Below are 14,262 nucleotides of genomic sequence, written 5' to 3'. Positions count from 1 at the left end.
GAACTAGCTTCTCCTTGATTATAATGAAACGTGTTTACTAATTGAAAAACCTTTTCGCTGGGATGTCCCTTATTGATTATCAAAATGTTATTTTTATGGATACATGCCATCTTTCGCAGATGCAACTCTCACTTTTTGGATTATAAAATAAACCCTTGATTTTCTTGGGGCACTTTCCTGACTTCAATGGAAATTTAGACAAATACTTTTTGTTCTCAGGACCCAGTTTTACTCCACTACGTACTTTAGAGAAACGTAAAAAGAAGCATCAAGCCTCTCACAAACATCTGGAATGTAAATTGACTCACAGAGGAAGTCACGTGCTGTCTAAAACTGTGACTAACTTAGCATTGTGTCCAACAAATAGGGCCCCTTGTTCAGCCCAAATTGGCCAACTACGAACTTTAAATTTTCGTTCATTCTTAGCCAGCGTGGTCTCTCCCCTATTGTGGGAGTGGCCACACCTCTTGGCCGGGACCCTGTCGCCTTTGCCCTCCTGGTGTTTGTGCTCTCGGCACTGTTGGCCGAGGATGATGTGGCAGTGCCACCTCTCTTCCTCCGAGTGCCGATGCTACCGTCTCAATGGTTTCTCGCTGCTCAAGCGCCTTCCTCTGTCTGCAGGTGGAGCCGGGCGACTAATTGATCAGCCGGTTGGTGATTGGTTGGAGCATATAGGCCTTCCACAGTATGAGAGTAAGCTGCTGCTCAATGGCTTTGACGACCTGCGGTTCATGGTAAGTGCCTAATTTAATTAAAGATCTTCTACAAATTAAAACATTTCACTTTTACTGCTACTGTACCTCAATACTTTATGTAAATAACTACTATTATGATTAGCTGACCTCTTTGTATATGATATTACTAATGTAGTCATGCTTTTTAATGGACCATTGGTGTCTTTTTTTGCCTTAATTTTATTATATATATTTTTTCAATTAAATTATAGTGTAATTATGAAAAATTGTACTTGTATTTTTACTTTTGACTTTTTGCTGATTTTTGAAACTGCTGAAGCAACGCATCCTCTCAATTACTTGGCAAGAAGGACTTTTTAAATTTTGCATGGTTCATATGCCAGTTTTGATAGTTTGTTGGCTAAGTATCTAGAAACTCAAAGGTTACAGGGCGCAGGGTAGTGACTGATGAATGTTTCATTTATTATTTTGTTGTAAGCTATGGGAGACTAAATTTACCCATCAGCACCTCTCAATATAAGGCTTGGAAAGCAGTTTAAAGTACTACAAGTTAAATAAGATTTATCACCTTTATAATTTCCCTCACTCGTGAATGGAGGGTTTACTAGTAACTTGAATAAACAACCATAGACTGTTAACAAGGATGCTGCCGTAGCACAGAGGACCTGCAGCCAAGTAAATTTCGTTTTCTGTAACTCCAGCCAGACAGTCAGCATTCTTTTTAAGATGGAAGGACAAATTATCAGTGTCTGTACTTGAGTCTTAACAAGATTTGTTCAAGCAAAAAGCCACTTATTCCAGGTGGATGGTCTGGTCCTTGTCCAGGGTCTGAATGATCAATTATTAACAACTTAATTAGGATGTTGTTACCAGATAGGATGCTAAGTGTAATTTCAGTTCAGGCGGAAGTTTACATAGGGTTAGGGATTTGAACAAACATTCAACTGATAGTGTGCAATTGTGCATATATCGGCTAATTTACAATGGCTTCAAATGTGCCCCCCACTCTAGCAACCACAAAGCAATGGCCTAGCAAGTTACACTGACAAAAACATGTATTTTTGCTTATAGATTAATATGCTTTCACGAATTTATGTGCAGGGACACCTTCTACAAACATGTTTTCTTAGAGCATTATGACCCAGCATCATCTTCACAACACCACAATTAGTTTGAGATTTGTGTGTTGTACATCAGAGACGGATCCCTGGTTGCCCTCTGTTCCATGCCGAGAGCCGCCTCATAGCAGGAGTGATGATGGTTTTATAGCCAAGCTGGTCAACAAGGGCTGTGTGTGTCATTGTGTGTGTAGACCATATCTTAATGCATCAGTCCATCTCTGCAGCTCCTTAAGTGTCACTCTGCACATTCTTATTTCAGTGGAAAGATGAAAGTTAGAATCCATAAATATACTCAGCTAGCCATTAGTAGACACTCACTGACAAAATACTTCAGTGAAAGGAAAGTCCAAACTAGGGTTGAAACTAGAGTTGAAACAAATACCAGTGAACTTTCATGATTTTAATTGCCAGTTTCAATACCACAGCACAAACAAATTTGCGATTAAAAACATCCTTGTTATATGCAGTATAGTATAAAAAGGGTAAATATATATATATTAAAACTGTAAGTTCTATTTGTCAACCTTAATCTGGTTAACCTCCTGTAAATACCTTTACCACACTTTATGGCAGATATGGCTAAACTGAATATTCACAATGGATATCATTTTAGTGATGAGTTTATTTTTAACTTCACTCTCTGAGTGAATAAAGTGCAGCATTAAAAAGAGTCTGCTTGGCAATTAGCCTTCTCCCATGCCTCCTTTTTCCACCTTGTTATCACTGTGGTTAATATGCACTCAACCAGTGTGTGTGTGTGTGTGTGTGTGTGTGTGTGTACCAATTCTCCTAGGTACACCTGGACACAGTTTTTCTTGGTTGTTGGCAGATAGGATGTTCCAAGCTTCTTGGAGAATTCTCCACAGTTCTTCTATCTATTTAGGCTGTCTCAATTGCTACTGTCTCTTGATGTAATCTCAGACTGACACGATGTTCAGTGGGGGGCTTTGTGGGGGCCATGACATCTGTTGCAGGGCTCCCTGTTCTTCTATTCTAATCTTTTCTATTTGCAAAAGTAATGTTTGGGAGTCTAATGTTTATATTTCTGATTGACACACTAAAGCTGAAGATATAAATAACATCTTAAGACAAATGTTTTTGTGAAACATCTTATGTGCCTAAGACTTTTGCACAGTACTGTGTGTGTGTGTGTGTGTATATATATATATATATCACACACACACACACACACACACACACACACACACACACACACACACAACCAGTCAAAAGTTTTGAAACACTTGACTGAAAAGTTTCTCATGATCTTAAAAATCTTTTGATCTGAAGGCGTATGCTTAAATGTTTGAAATTAGTTTTACAGACAAAAATATAATTGTGCCACCATATTAATTTATTTCATTATAAAACTAAAATTTAATTTAAAAAATTGATGACTTGGACCAAATAATAAAGAAAAGCAGCCAATAAGTGCCCAACATACAGTGCATCCGGAAAGTATTCACAGCGTTTCACTTTTTCCACATTTTGTTATGTTACAGCCTTATTCCAAAACGGATTAAATTCATTATTTTACTCAATTCTACAAACAATACCCCATAATGACAACGTGAAAGAAGTTTGTTTGAAATCTTTGCAAATTTATTAAAAATAAAAAACGAAAGAAATCACATGTACATAAGTATTCACAGCCTTTGCTCAATACTTTGTTGAAGCACCTTTGGCACCAATTACAGCCTCAAGTCTTTTTGAGTATGATGCTACAAGCTTGGCACACCTATTTTTGGGCAGTTTCTCCCATTTTTCTTTGCAGGACCTCTCAAGCGCCATCAGGTTGGATGAGGAGCGTCGGTGCACAGCCATTTTCAGATCTCTCCAGAGGTGTTCAATCGGGTTCAAGTCTGGGCTCTGGCTAGGCCACTCAAGGACATTCACAGAGTTGTCCCGTAGCCACTCCTTTGTTATCTTGGCTGTGTGCTTAGGGTTGTTGTCCTGTTGGAAGATGAACTTTCACCCCAATCTGAGGTCCAGAGCGCTCTGGAGCAGGTTTTCATTAAGGATGCCTCTGTACATTGCTGCATTCATCTTTCCCTTGATCTTGATTAGTCTCCCAGTTCCTGCCGCTGAAAAACATCCCCACAGCATGATGCTGCCACCACCATGCTTCGCTGAAGGGATGGTATTGGCCAGGTGATGAACGGTGCCTGGTTTCCTCCAGGCATGACGCTTGCCATTCAGGCCAAAGAGTTCAATCTTTGTTTCTCATGGTCTGAGAGTCCTTCAGGTGCCTTTTGGCAAACTCCAGGCGGGCTGTCATGTGCCTTTTACTGAGGAGTGGCTTCCGTCTGGCCACTCTACCATACAGGCCTGATTGGTGGAGTGCTGCAGAGATGGTTGTTCTTCTGGAAGGTTCTCCCCTCTCCACAGAGAAATGCTGGAGCTCTGTCAGAGTGACTATCGGGTTCTTGGTCACCTCCCTGACTAAGGCCCTTCTCCCCCGATCGCTCAGTTTGGCCGGGCGGCCAACTCTAGGAAGAGTCCTGGTGGTTCCAAACTTCTTCCATTTACGGATGATGGAGGCCACTGTGCTCATTGGGACCTTCAATGCTGCAGAAATTTTTCTGTACCCTTCCCCAGATCTGTGCCTCGATACAATCCAGTCTCGGAGGTCTACAGACAATTCCTTGGACTTCATGGCTTGGTTTGTGCTCTGACATGCACTGTTAACTGTGGGATCTTATATAGACAGGTGTGTGCCTTTCCAAATCATGTCCAATCAGGTGGACTCCAGTCAAGTTGTAGAAACATCTCAAGGATGATCAGTGGAAACAGGATGCACCTGAGCTCAATTTTGAGTGTCATGGCAAAGGCTGTGAATACTTATGTACATGTGATTTTTTTTTTTTTTTTCATTTTTTATTTTTAATAAATTTGCAAAGATTTCAAACAAACTTCCTTCACGTTGTCATTATAGGGTATTGTTTGTAGAATTTTCAGGAAAATAATGAATTTAATCCATTTTGGAATTAGGCTGTAACGTGTTCCAAAATGTGGAAAAAGTGAAGCGCTGTGAATACTTTCCGGATGCACTGTAGATGGGAACTCCTTCAATACAGTTTAAAAAGCATCTCAGGGTGATACCTCAAGAAGTTGGTTGAGAAAATGTCAAGAGTACAAGTCTGCAAAATTCTAGGCAAAGGGTGACTACTTTGAAGATGCTAAAATGTAACACAGTTTTTTTTTATTTTGGATTTTGTTTAGTCATAACATAATTCTCATAGTTCCATTTATTTTATTCCATAGTTTGATGACTTTACTATTATTCTAAAATGTAAAAAAAAAAAATATAATAAAGAATGAGTAAGTGTTTCAAAACTTTTGACCGGTTGTGTGTGTGTGTGTGTGTGTGTGTGTGTGTGTGTGTGTGTGTGTGTGTAAAAAAAAAAAAAAAAAAAAAATATATATATATATATATTGGTGCCAGATGAGCTGGTTTGAGTATTTCTGTAACTGCTGATCTCCTGGGATTTTCACACACAACAGTCTCTATAATTTACTCAGAATGGTGCCAAAAACAAAAAATCATCCAGTGAGCAGCAGTTCTGTGGACAGAAATGCCTTGTTGATGAGAGAGGTCAACAGAGAATGGCCAGATTAGTTAGAACTGACAAAGTCTATGGTAACTCAGATAACCATTCTGTGGTGAGAAGAATAGCATCTCAGAATACTATTCTGAGATGTGGGTTGGCGCTGTTTTGGCGGCACGACACCTTTGGCAGCGCACACCGACACAATAATAGGCAGGTGATTTTATTGTTGTTGTTGATCGGTGTGTGTGTGTGTGTATGTATGTGTATGTGTGTGTGTGTGTGTGTATATATATATATATATATATATATATCACACAGTGTGTGTGTGTGTGTGTTAAAACATGGAATACGGCAAGCACTGCAGCACACATAGACCGAATAAAAAAAACCAACTTTGCAAGACGCCGATTGAACCCATGCCTCTCTTTCACGTTTCTGCGCACACTGTAAAATATGGTGTATTGTTAGTTAATTTAGTAGTAGATTATGAATGTAATTAACTAATGTTAACGAATAAAACTTTATTGTAAAATTAATTAAAACAACGCTAGTATTTAGCCTACACGTATTTCTCCATTAAGAAACTATTGTTTATTTAGCATTAACTTGAACAATTACTTGAGAAATTAAGTAATAAACAAAAAAACATTACAAGCAATAGAATATGTCCTATGTAAAATAAAGTTACTTAAAGCTAAAGTGTGTAATTTCTGCACCACTAGTGTCACCAAACCGAATTCCAGAAATAATGATTGTTTTCAAACAGGTGTCCTGAACACTTACCCCACCCTCCATTGGTCAGCAAATAGATAGTACTGCCCCAAAATTGGATGAGCCAATGTTGCTGTGTCAGGTTTAAGAAATGATGTGTCATTATGATAACTATTTTTTATATTAAGTTCATCAGTTACAGTATAGACAACCTAAGCTTAGTTTCAGGTTTAATAACTTTCAGTTAATTTAATTCAGTGGGCTAGCTCATAATGCTGTACTCCGAGTCTGTGGTGTGACATGTTGCAGTTCATGTTGCTTCATTGAATATAATCATAGTTGAGTTAACCACAGCTGAATTTAAACTCTATTACAGAGATTGGAGGCCAGTCTCTCTGCCTAGTACTAATTGCATTAATGTATTTGTGGACTTGCTCTCATTTAGAAATGCAGGATTAATAAATCTAAACTTGACCGGACAGCTGTACTCTTACTTTAACTGTGACTGTCTCAGTGGAGGGTATTAAGAAATAGGTTCAGCTCAAATTTGGCAGTCCTTTTATGCCAAATCCCTGTAATACTGTAGTCTAGATGTATTGAGCCTCTTAAAGCAAACCTCAATTTCTGATCAATATGTTTGAATGTCATAAGAAAGGACAGTATTTTCTGCTAAGGATTGGATTTAAATGATTTTCAGGAAAGGCATTTTCACATTACTGTATTAATATTGTAAAGGGTTCAGTAGCTTCAGCTGTCTGTGTTTAATAGCTGCAGAATGTGTTTTTGGAGATGAAGACTTCCATCTTCCTCCACTCTGACTATGACTTTTCATGTCAAAGTGGTGGATTGACTATATTTGCTCAAAGATAATACTGGAGTTATAAACAAGGACCTCAAAACACATTGTTTGTTTTCTCACACATAAACACATTTTATTTTGTAGTATTTCCTTTTTGTGTTCATCTTAGTTCTCCTCACTCACAAAAACACACGTTTGTCTTTGGAATCTTTAATCAAAATAAAGTAATAACTTGCTCAAACAACTTTACAGGTTATTGGCTAAGTTTAACCAAATAGTTGTTTAGGCATTGTTTTAGGCTGCTGTTGTAGGTAATGCAGCATTTATGGAAATCTTATAGCAATTATATAACACATTAGTTTAATACCTGTTAATGTAATAAAGCTTATATGAGTAAATGAATACATTTACATCAGCTTATTTAAAAAGTCAGACAGTGCAAGAAATCCGCGTTTACATGACATTTGTTATAATAGCGTTATTCTCTACTTTTGAAGTCAAAACGTGAAGAGGCATGCTCTCAACACATGCACAGTGGATGAGCCAGTAAGAATGCCAGGTAAGGTGTTTACATTGCACGCATAATGGGCAAAAATATACCCATAGATACCTGCTGATAAAGGAACGCGGTTTATTGCTTTACATGACCGCACGCGTTGTCGTTTTATTAAGCATAATCTGTGTTAGAACGTGTATGTAAACGCGCTTAATGACGACATAATTTTCATTATGTTATGAGCTATCCCTTTAATATTTGGTGTCCTTTGCATTTTTGGAAGCGTTATTCTGTACATCATGATCTCATGTATGTGGTGATAGTCAAATCCTGTGTTGTGAAGATGAGGTTTGTAAAAGGTTTCACATCTCATCTTCAACCAGTCCGGTTTCATGCATGTGAAAGAACTTCTGAAAATCAAAGCTCAAGTAATATACATGCAGTGTTAGAAAAAGTTGTTCCAAATGCATTTGGTGATGGAGTGCAAAAAAAAAGACTCAAAGGTCTAGGTTTTAGGTGTCATCTTAGATCTTTCCAGAAGTCCATTATCACCCACGTACCTCTCCATTTCATCTTCCCATCCTATCATTATCACTTCAGCTTTATTCCTCCTTAATTCACCCTAAAAAAAGGTGATTGTCTTTGATCAGAGACATTTCATCAATAATTGAAAGTGATCTCATTTGCCATGTTTTAAGAGTCCAATTTGACTTTAATATGTTGCTATTTTTACTTGTACTCTAGTATCAAAATCAGTTTTAAATGGAATATTTAAGGAAGCAGAGTGGATTAGAGTCCCACAAACACCCTACACCAACCGCTAAACCTAATCCTAACCCTAACCTTCCCTGCTTTGTTGAAATACTATATGGATTCTGCATGTAATTTATACTTATAAGCTGCACATTCAGTACAGAGAACCTATAAAGGATGTATTTTGCATAACACTAGCTATTGATATATTTTGTTTTTAGCTAAGAAATTCATTATGACAAAAGCAAATATAAAGGGGATATAAAGCAAGAATAAGAAATCAGCCAATAAAGGCTTAATAAATATTTTATAATGCCAAACTAGTCCATAACTAGTCACTTATAAGTGTAATTATAGGTCATGAATTACTGTCTAATTTCTGATCCCTAAACTAAAGTGTTACCATAAATCTTAGGGTAAAGGTTCGAGTTAGCTTTGTATAAAAACAGTAGAAGTTATGTACTTTTTTGAATAGCAAATAATCGTGTGTGTCTCTGTAGGGAAATGACATAATGGAAGAGCAAGATCTGAGAGAAATAGGCATCACAGATCCAGGACATCGTAGGAAGATCCTGAACGCTGCTCGCTCTTTTCCAAAGGTCTGTTTCAGTCTTGAATTCAAAATGCCATGGTTGTGTAAAGCATTGTCTAGATGCTCTATGAGGCATTAACACATGCTAAGATCATACAGATAAGGGTGTTTCTTCAACTTCATTCACTTCCAGCACAATAGACTTCTAGAAAGTCTCGTTAAAACATTTTTCACACACTTTTTTTTTTTTTGTAATAAAATGGTCTTGTTAAGGCTAATTTCATAGCTAACATGGTTATGTATCCTAACCATACACAAATTATATTTGACATTTTTTGCATACTTTGGCAAAATTACAGCTTGATTGGAAATGTTGCCAAAAAAGATTCTGCTTACAAGTGATATTTCTGTAGAATTGTCTTCAAACATCACTTGTCTCATATTTCATCTCAAGCACACTCTTCACTGACACTTTTATCAATTTGGTACACTACAAGTACACTAACTTATTTTAAAAAACTAGGGGGAAATGGTTTGGTGTGGTGGAAATGACGCCACAACTGTGGGACAGTCGTAATTTTTTTTACATTTATAGAAATCATTTTCACACATGAAATATTGAAAAGGTTTGTTTATGTCACTCTTTATTTAGATTATCACATTTTTAAGCATGTAATATTTTGTTTTTTTATAACTGATTTTCAGGAAACTCTTTATTATGACTTTGTAAAGCATTAGTTTATAGTTAATTGATCACTTAAAAAACATTGTTCCTACATTGTTAATATATTAAGAGTATATACAAATACCATGATTTTCATTTATATTTACTGTAGTGAACAATATATTATTTAATATGCTGATATTTGAGCAGTTTGAAAATGGTTTTTCATTGTTAGTAAACAACTTGTTAACCATACTGTACCTAACTAATGCATTTGAGTTGATTTTTCAGTGTTTCAGTTTACTATTAAAGCAATCAATGCTTTACAAAGGTCAAGTGATCATTATTAAATGTTTAACTAGGTATATATAGTTCTCACTTTCAATTAGGTCATGCAAAATACTTAATGTAGCTGGCAATTAGTCAGTGCTTTATTACAACATTTAAAAAGCATTAATTGCTTTAGAGATACGTGCTCCTAAAACAGTAATAAACACATTCATTAAGCATAACGTATGTAAAATTCATTATATGTTATTTCTTTAAATATGCATAAATGCCTTCTTAATGTTCTCATGAACACCGCTGGTTTACATCAACTGAAATACCTAAGGATGAAAAACAATTAACAAACTGCTTACATAAGAACCTATTAAACAATAATAAATCTTTGGCACATTGACTATAAATGAATAACATATATATATATATATATATATATATAATATAATATATATACTATTAATGTATAAACAATGTTGAAACCATAATTTGTGTATAAACAATTGACTATAAACTGATGCTTTAATGATGCTTTTCTCTGTGAAGTTATAAGTGTTACAGATTTTCATAGTTTAATATTGACAGTCTGGATTTGGGACAAGGTTAAATCTTTACACAAAAGGCATTTGAAAAAATAAACGATGTACCAAAATAAATGATGAAGGCCTGGAAAAAGTGTCCAAGTTAGATTTAATGTGACCTTTAGAGAAAAAAATAAAAAAAGTTGAAATCTGTTTGTTCGAACTTTCAACCCCTGAGACGTGAAATTGTAAAAACACCCACGAACATGATGTATGTGTTCTCTCAATCTGGTTTTGAACACTGCAGGTGAAAGCATTAGGCTGTGATGGCAGCACATCTCTCGCTGCCTGGTTGGACATCTTGGGTCTTCAGGAATATTTGCACAACTTCCTGTCCAGTGGCTTTCGCACATTAGACTGTGTGAAGAATCTTTGGGAACTAGAGATTGTTAATGTGAGAACACAATGTATTCAACCATATACTATACATGAGGTTTCCTATACAAGGCCAATATTGTTTAACAGTAGTAGCATTTACATGTTTATTGCCAGAAATTACCTAAAAATGTATTTTTATTTGTAACAATAATTACATTTCTCAATACTCTGTGTGTTTAGGCTTTGCCCAATAATTGTTGTCTTGTTTCCTTGTGTTTTATGTTTATTTGTAGGTGCTAAAGATCACCTTGTTGGGCCACAGGAAAAGGATCATTGCATCATTAGCTGAACGACCCTATGAGGAGCCTCCCGTCAAACCACCCCGCCTCTCGCAGATCAGAGTTAGTACAGTATACAGTGCTGTGAAAAAGTATTTGCCCCCATCCTGATTTCTGCTGATTTCTTTTTGTTTATATCTCATACCAAATTGTTTCAAAAATTCAAACAAAATCTAACATAAAAAAAGGCACTCTGAGTAAACACAAAATGCAGTTTTTAAATGATAATGTAATTTATTGAAGCAAAAAAGTGATCCAATACCAACTGGGCCTGTGTGAAGTAGTACTAAATCCCCAAATCAATGAAATTGCATTTATTATGGGGTTTAGCTGGACTAGAACACCTAGGCCTGATTACTGCCAGCCCTGTTCAATAAAATCAACACCTAAATAGAAATTTTTCAGCAGCATGAAGTTGGCTAAAAGGTCTCACCCAGTAGCGCACTATGCCACGGTTGAAAGAAATTCCAGAAATGATAAGGAAATTGGTGATTGAAATACATCAGTCTGGGAAGGGTTACAAAGCTATTTGAAAGGCTCTGGGACTCCAAAGAACCACAGTGAGAGCCATTATCTCCAAATGGAGAAAACTTGGCACAGTAGTGAACCTTCCCAGAAGTGGCCGACCTTCCAAAATTCCTCCAAGAGCACAGCGACAACTCATCCAGGATGTCACAAAAAACCCATGGACAACATCCAAGGAACTGCAGGCCTCTCTCGCATCAGTAAAGGTCACTGTTCATGACTCCACTATCAGAAAGACACTGGCCAAAAATGCCATCCATGGAAGAGTGGTGAATCGAAAACCACTGCTAACCCAGAAGAGCATTAAAGCTCATCTGAATTTTGCTAAAACACACCTTGATGATCCTCAAACCTTTTGGGAGAATGTTCTGTAGACTGATGAGTCAAAAGTGGAACTGTTTGGAAGAGAGGTGACCGTTACCTCTGGTGTAAATCAAACACAGAATTCCACAAAAAGAACATTCTACCTGTGGTCAAGCATGGTGGTGGTAGTGTGATGGTGTGGGGATGCTTTGCTGCTTCAGGGCAACTTGCAATAATTGAGGGAAATATGAATTCTGCTCTCTAACAGAAAATCCTAAAGGAGAATGTCCGGTCATCAGTCCGTGAGTTAAAGCTCAAGCGCAACTGGATTATGCAGCAAGACAATGATCTAAAGCATAGAAGTAAGTCCACCACTGAATGGCTCAAAAGAAGCAAAATTAAAGTTTTGGAGTTGCCTAGTCAAAGTCCTGACTTGAACCCAATTGAGATGCTGTGGCAGGACCTTAAATGGGCAGTTCATGCTCAAAAATCCTCCAGTGTGGCTGAACTAAAGCAGTTCTGCAAAGAAGAATGGGCCAAAACTCCACCACAGCATTGTGAAAGACTGATTTCCAGTTATCGGAAGCGTTTGGTTGCAGTTGTTGCTGCTAAAGGTGGCACAACTAGCTATTAAGTTTAAGGGGGCAGTTAGTTTTTCACATGGGTGATATAGGTGTTGGATACTTTTTTTGCTTCAATAAAAAAAAAAAAATATATATATATATATATATATATATATATATATATATATATATATTTGAAAACTGTATTTTGTGTTCACTCAGGTTGCCTTTGTTTTATATCTCATTTGAAGATCTAAAACAATTTAGTATGGAAAATAGACAAAAATAGAAGAAATCATGAATGGGGCAGCTGGTTAAACTGGATGGGGGGGTTAGTGAAAAAGACGTAGGAATTTGCACATAAATATCACACACAGAAGTTCCTCAACTTTGAATTAATCCTTTAAGAAAATTGTATTGTAAATCACATTTAAACCAAGCTGGGATAAAATATTTTACTTGTTTTACATTTGCTATCTGTGACCTTTGTTTTCTAGTTTTTGTACACTTGAGATTTGCAGGGAGATGAATTGTCAAATTTTCTTTCAGTGAACAATTGGATACAGTTGTACAACATATTTAACACACTGTACTTCACAGCCTCTTTTCTTTGCCGTCAAATTAAATATGACATCCTTCCTGACTAAAGTCTGTAGTAAAGTATACTATACACTATTTATCTCTAGTATATCTCTAACTTTTGCCCGCTCACATGCAGAATCATTGATGAAATAACATATTTCTGGTGAGATGATCTTCCTGGTGTTTTTATTTATTTATTTATTCCTCCAGTGTCAGGATCTGATGTCCCAGACGTCCTCTCCTCTTAGTCACTCTGAATCGTACACACACTCTATGGACCCTCTGTTGGCTGTAGGGGATTCTGGGAGGAGGAGAGGTCCCGACTCAGACTATGATCTGGCCATCCGACAACGACCCAATGACAGACCGCAACCACAGGTGAGATCAGATCCAGCATTCCTTGGATTTTTGATCGCTCTGGTCAAATGTGAACTCATTTTGATCCATTTAAACACTCTTACAAAATGTTGTATGTAATTTTTATTCCTTTCTTCCTAAAGGAGAGCTATGAGGAAAGTCAACGGGAACCTCGATTGACCTTACGACCCCCAAGTCTGGCAGCACCGTACACCCCGGTCCAGAACTGGCACCATCAGCCCGAGAAGCTCATCTTCGAATCGTGCGGTTACGAGGCCAACGTAATAATATATTTCTTTATTTATAAAGCCACACTTAAGGAAGAATTTGCACCTACTGATAGCACTGTTTATTTGTACATGCTGTCTGCGTTGTATAACCACCTAATTCACTAAAGGAATTATACAAATGAGGTAACGCTGCAAACGCACCCACAAAATTGCTGCTGAATGCAGTTTACTCTGCACAATTCCCCATCTTGTTGGCCAGTTCTGGAAGGTGATAGAGGACATTTATTTTTCCTAGTAATTGCCAACTATTGGAATGAACTAACTCTTTTTTTGCAAGGACAGAGAGCAAACAGAATCTAAATAGCAGGCTTTCAAAGACAGGATAAAAAAAAAAAATGAATGTTCATCATAAGATTTTAAACATACAAAATTATTTATGAATCTTACCTTGAGGTTTTCTGTAAAATGAGGCTTTTTGACTAATTTGCAGTTAGTCCACTGTATATGTGTAAGGATGACCTTTTTAATTTGGGTGTGAGAAATTGTAGGCAGCAGCCAAAATACACTATATTGCCAAAAGTATTCGCTCACCCATCCAAATAATTGAATTCAGGTGTTCCAATCACTTCCATGGCCACAGGTGTATAAAATGAAGCACCTAGGCATGCAGACTGCTTCTACAAACATTTGTGAAAGAATGGACCGCTCTCGGGAGCTCAGTGAATTCCAGCGTGGTAATGTGATAGGATGCCACCTGTGCAACAAGTCCAGTCGTGAAATTTCCTCGCTACTAAATATTCCACAGTCAACTGTCAGTGGTATTATAACAAAGTGGAAGCGATTGGGAATGACAGCAACTCA

General features: G+C 37.0%; 1 protein-coding gene across 6 annotated transcripts in view; it reads left to right on the top strand.

Annotated features, from left to right (window-relative positions):
• Positions 1 to 14,262, top strand: part of LOC127418878 (ankyrin repeat and SAM domain-containing protein 1A) — a 171,063-nt gene that overhangs the window by 132,592 nt on the left and 24,209 nt on the right. For all 6 annotated transcript variants that reach the window (XM_051659750.1, XM_051659752.1, XM_051659749.1 and 3 more), the window contains 6 exons: positions 622 to 734; positions 8,627 to 8,725; positions 10,433 to 10,579; positions 10,797 to 10,904; positions 13,025 to 13,192; positions 13,315 to 13,452. In XM_051659750.1, the coding sequence (XP_051515710.1) occupies positions 622 to 734; positions 8,627 to 8,725; positions 10,433 to 10,579; positions 10,797 to 10,904; positions 13,025 to 13,192; positions 13,315 to 13,452 (773 nt within the window). The remainder of the gene's footprint in view (positions 1 to 621; positions 735 to 8,626; positions 8,726 to 10,432; positions 10,580 to 10,796; positions 10,905 to 13,024; positions 13,193 to 13,314; positions 13,453 to 14,262) is intronic.

This window comes from Myxocyprinus asiaticus, chromosome 28, assembly GCF_019703515.2.
Source record: "Myxocyprinus asiaticus isolate MX2 ecotype Aquarium Trade chromosome 28, UBuf_Myxa_2, whole genome shotgun sequence".
NCBI classification, from domain to species: Eukaryota; Metazoa; Chordata; class Actinopteri; order Cypriniformes; family Catostomidae; genus Myxocyprinus; species Myxocyprinus asiaticus.
Note: the sequence above shows the minus strand (reverse complement) of the source record. Positions and strands in the feature narration are given on the sequence as shown.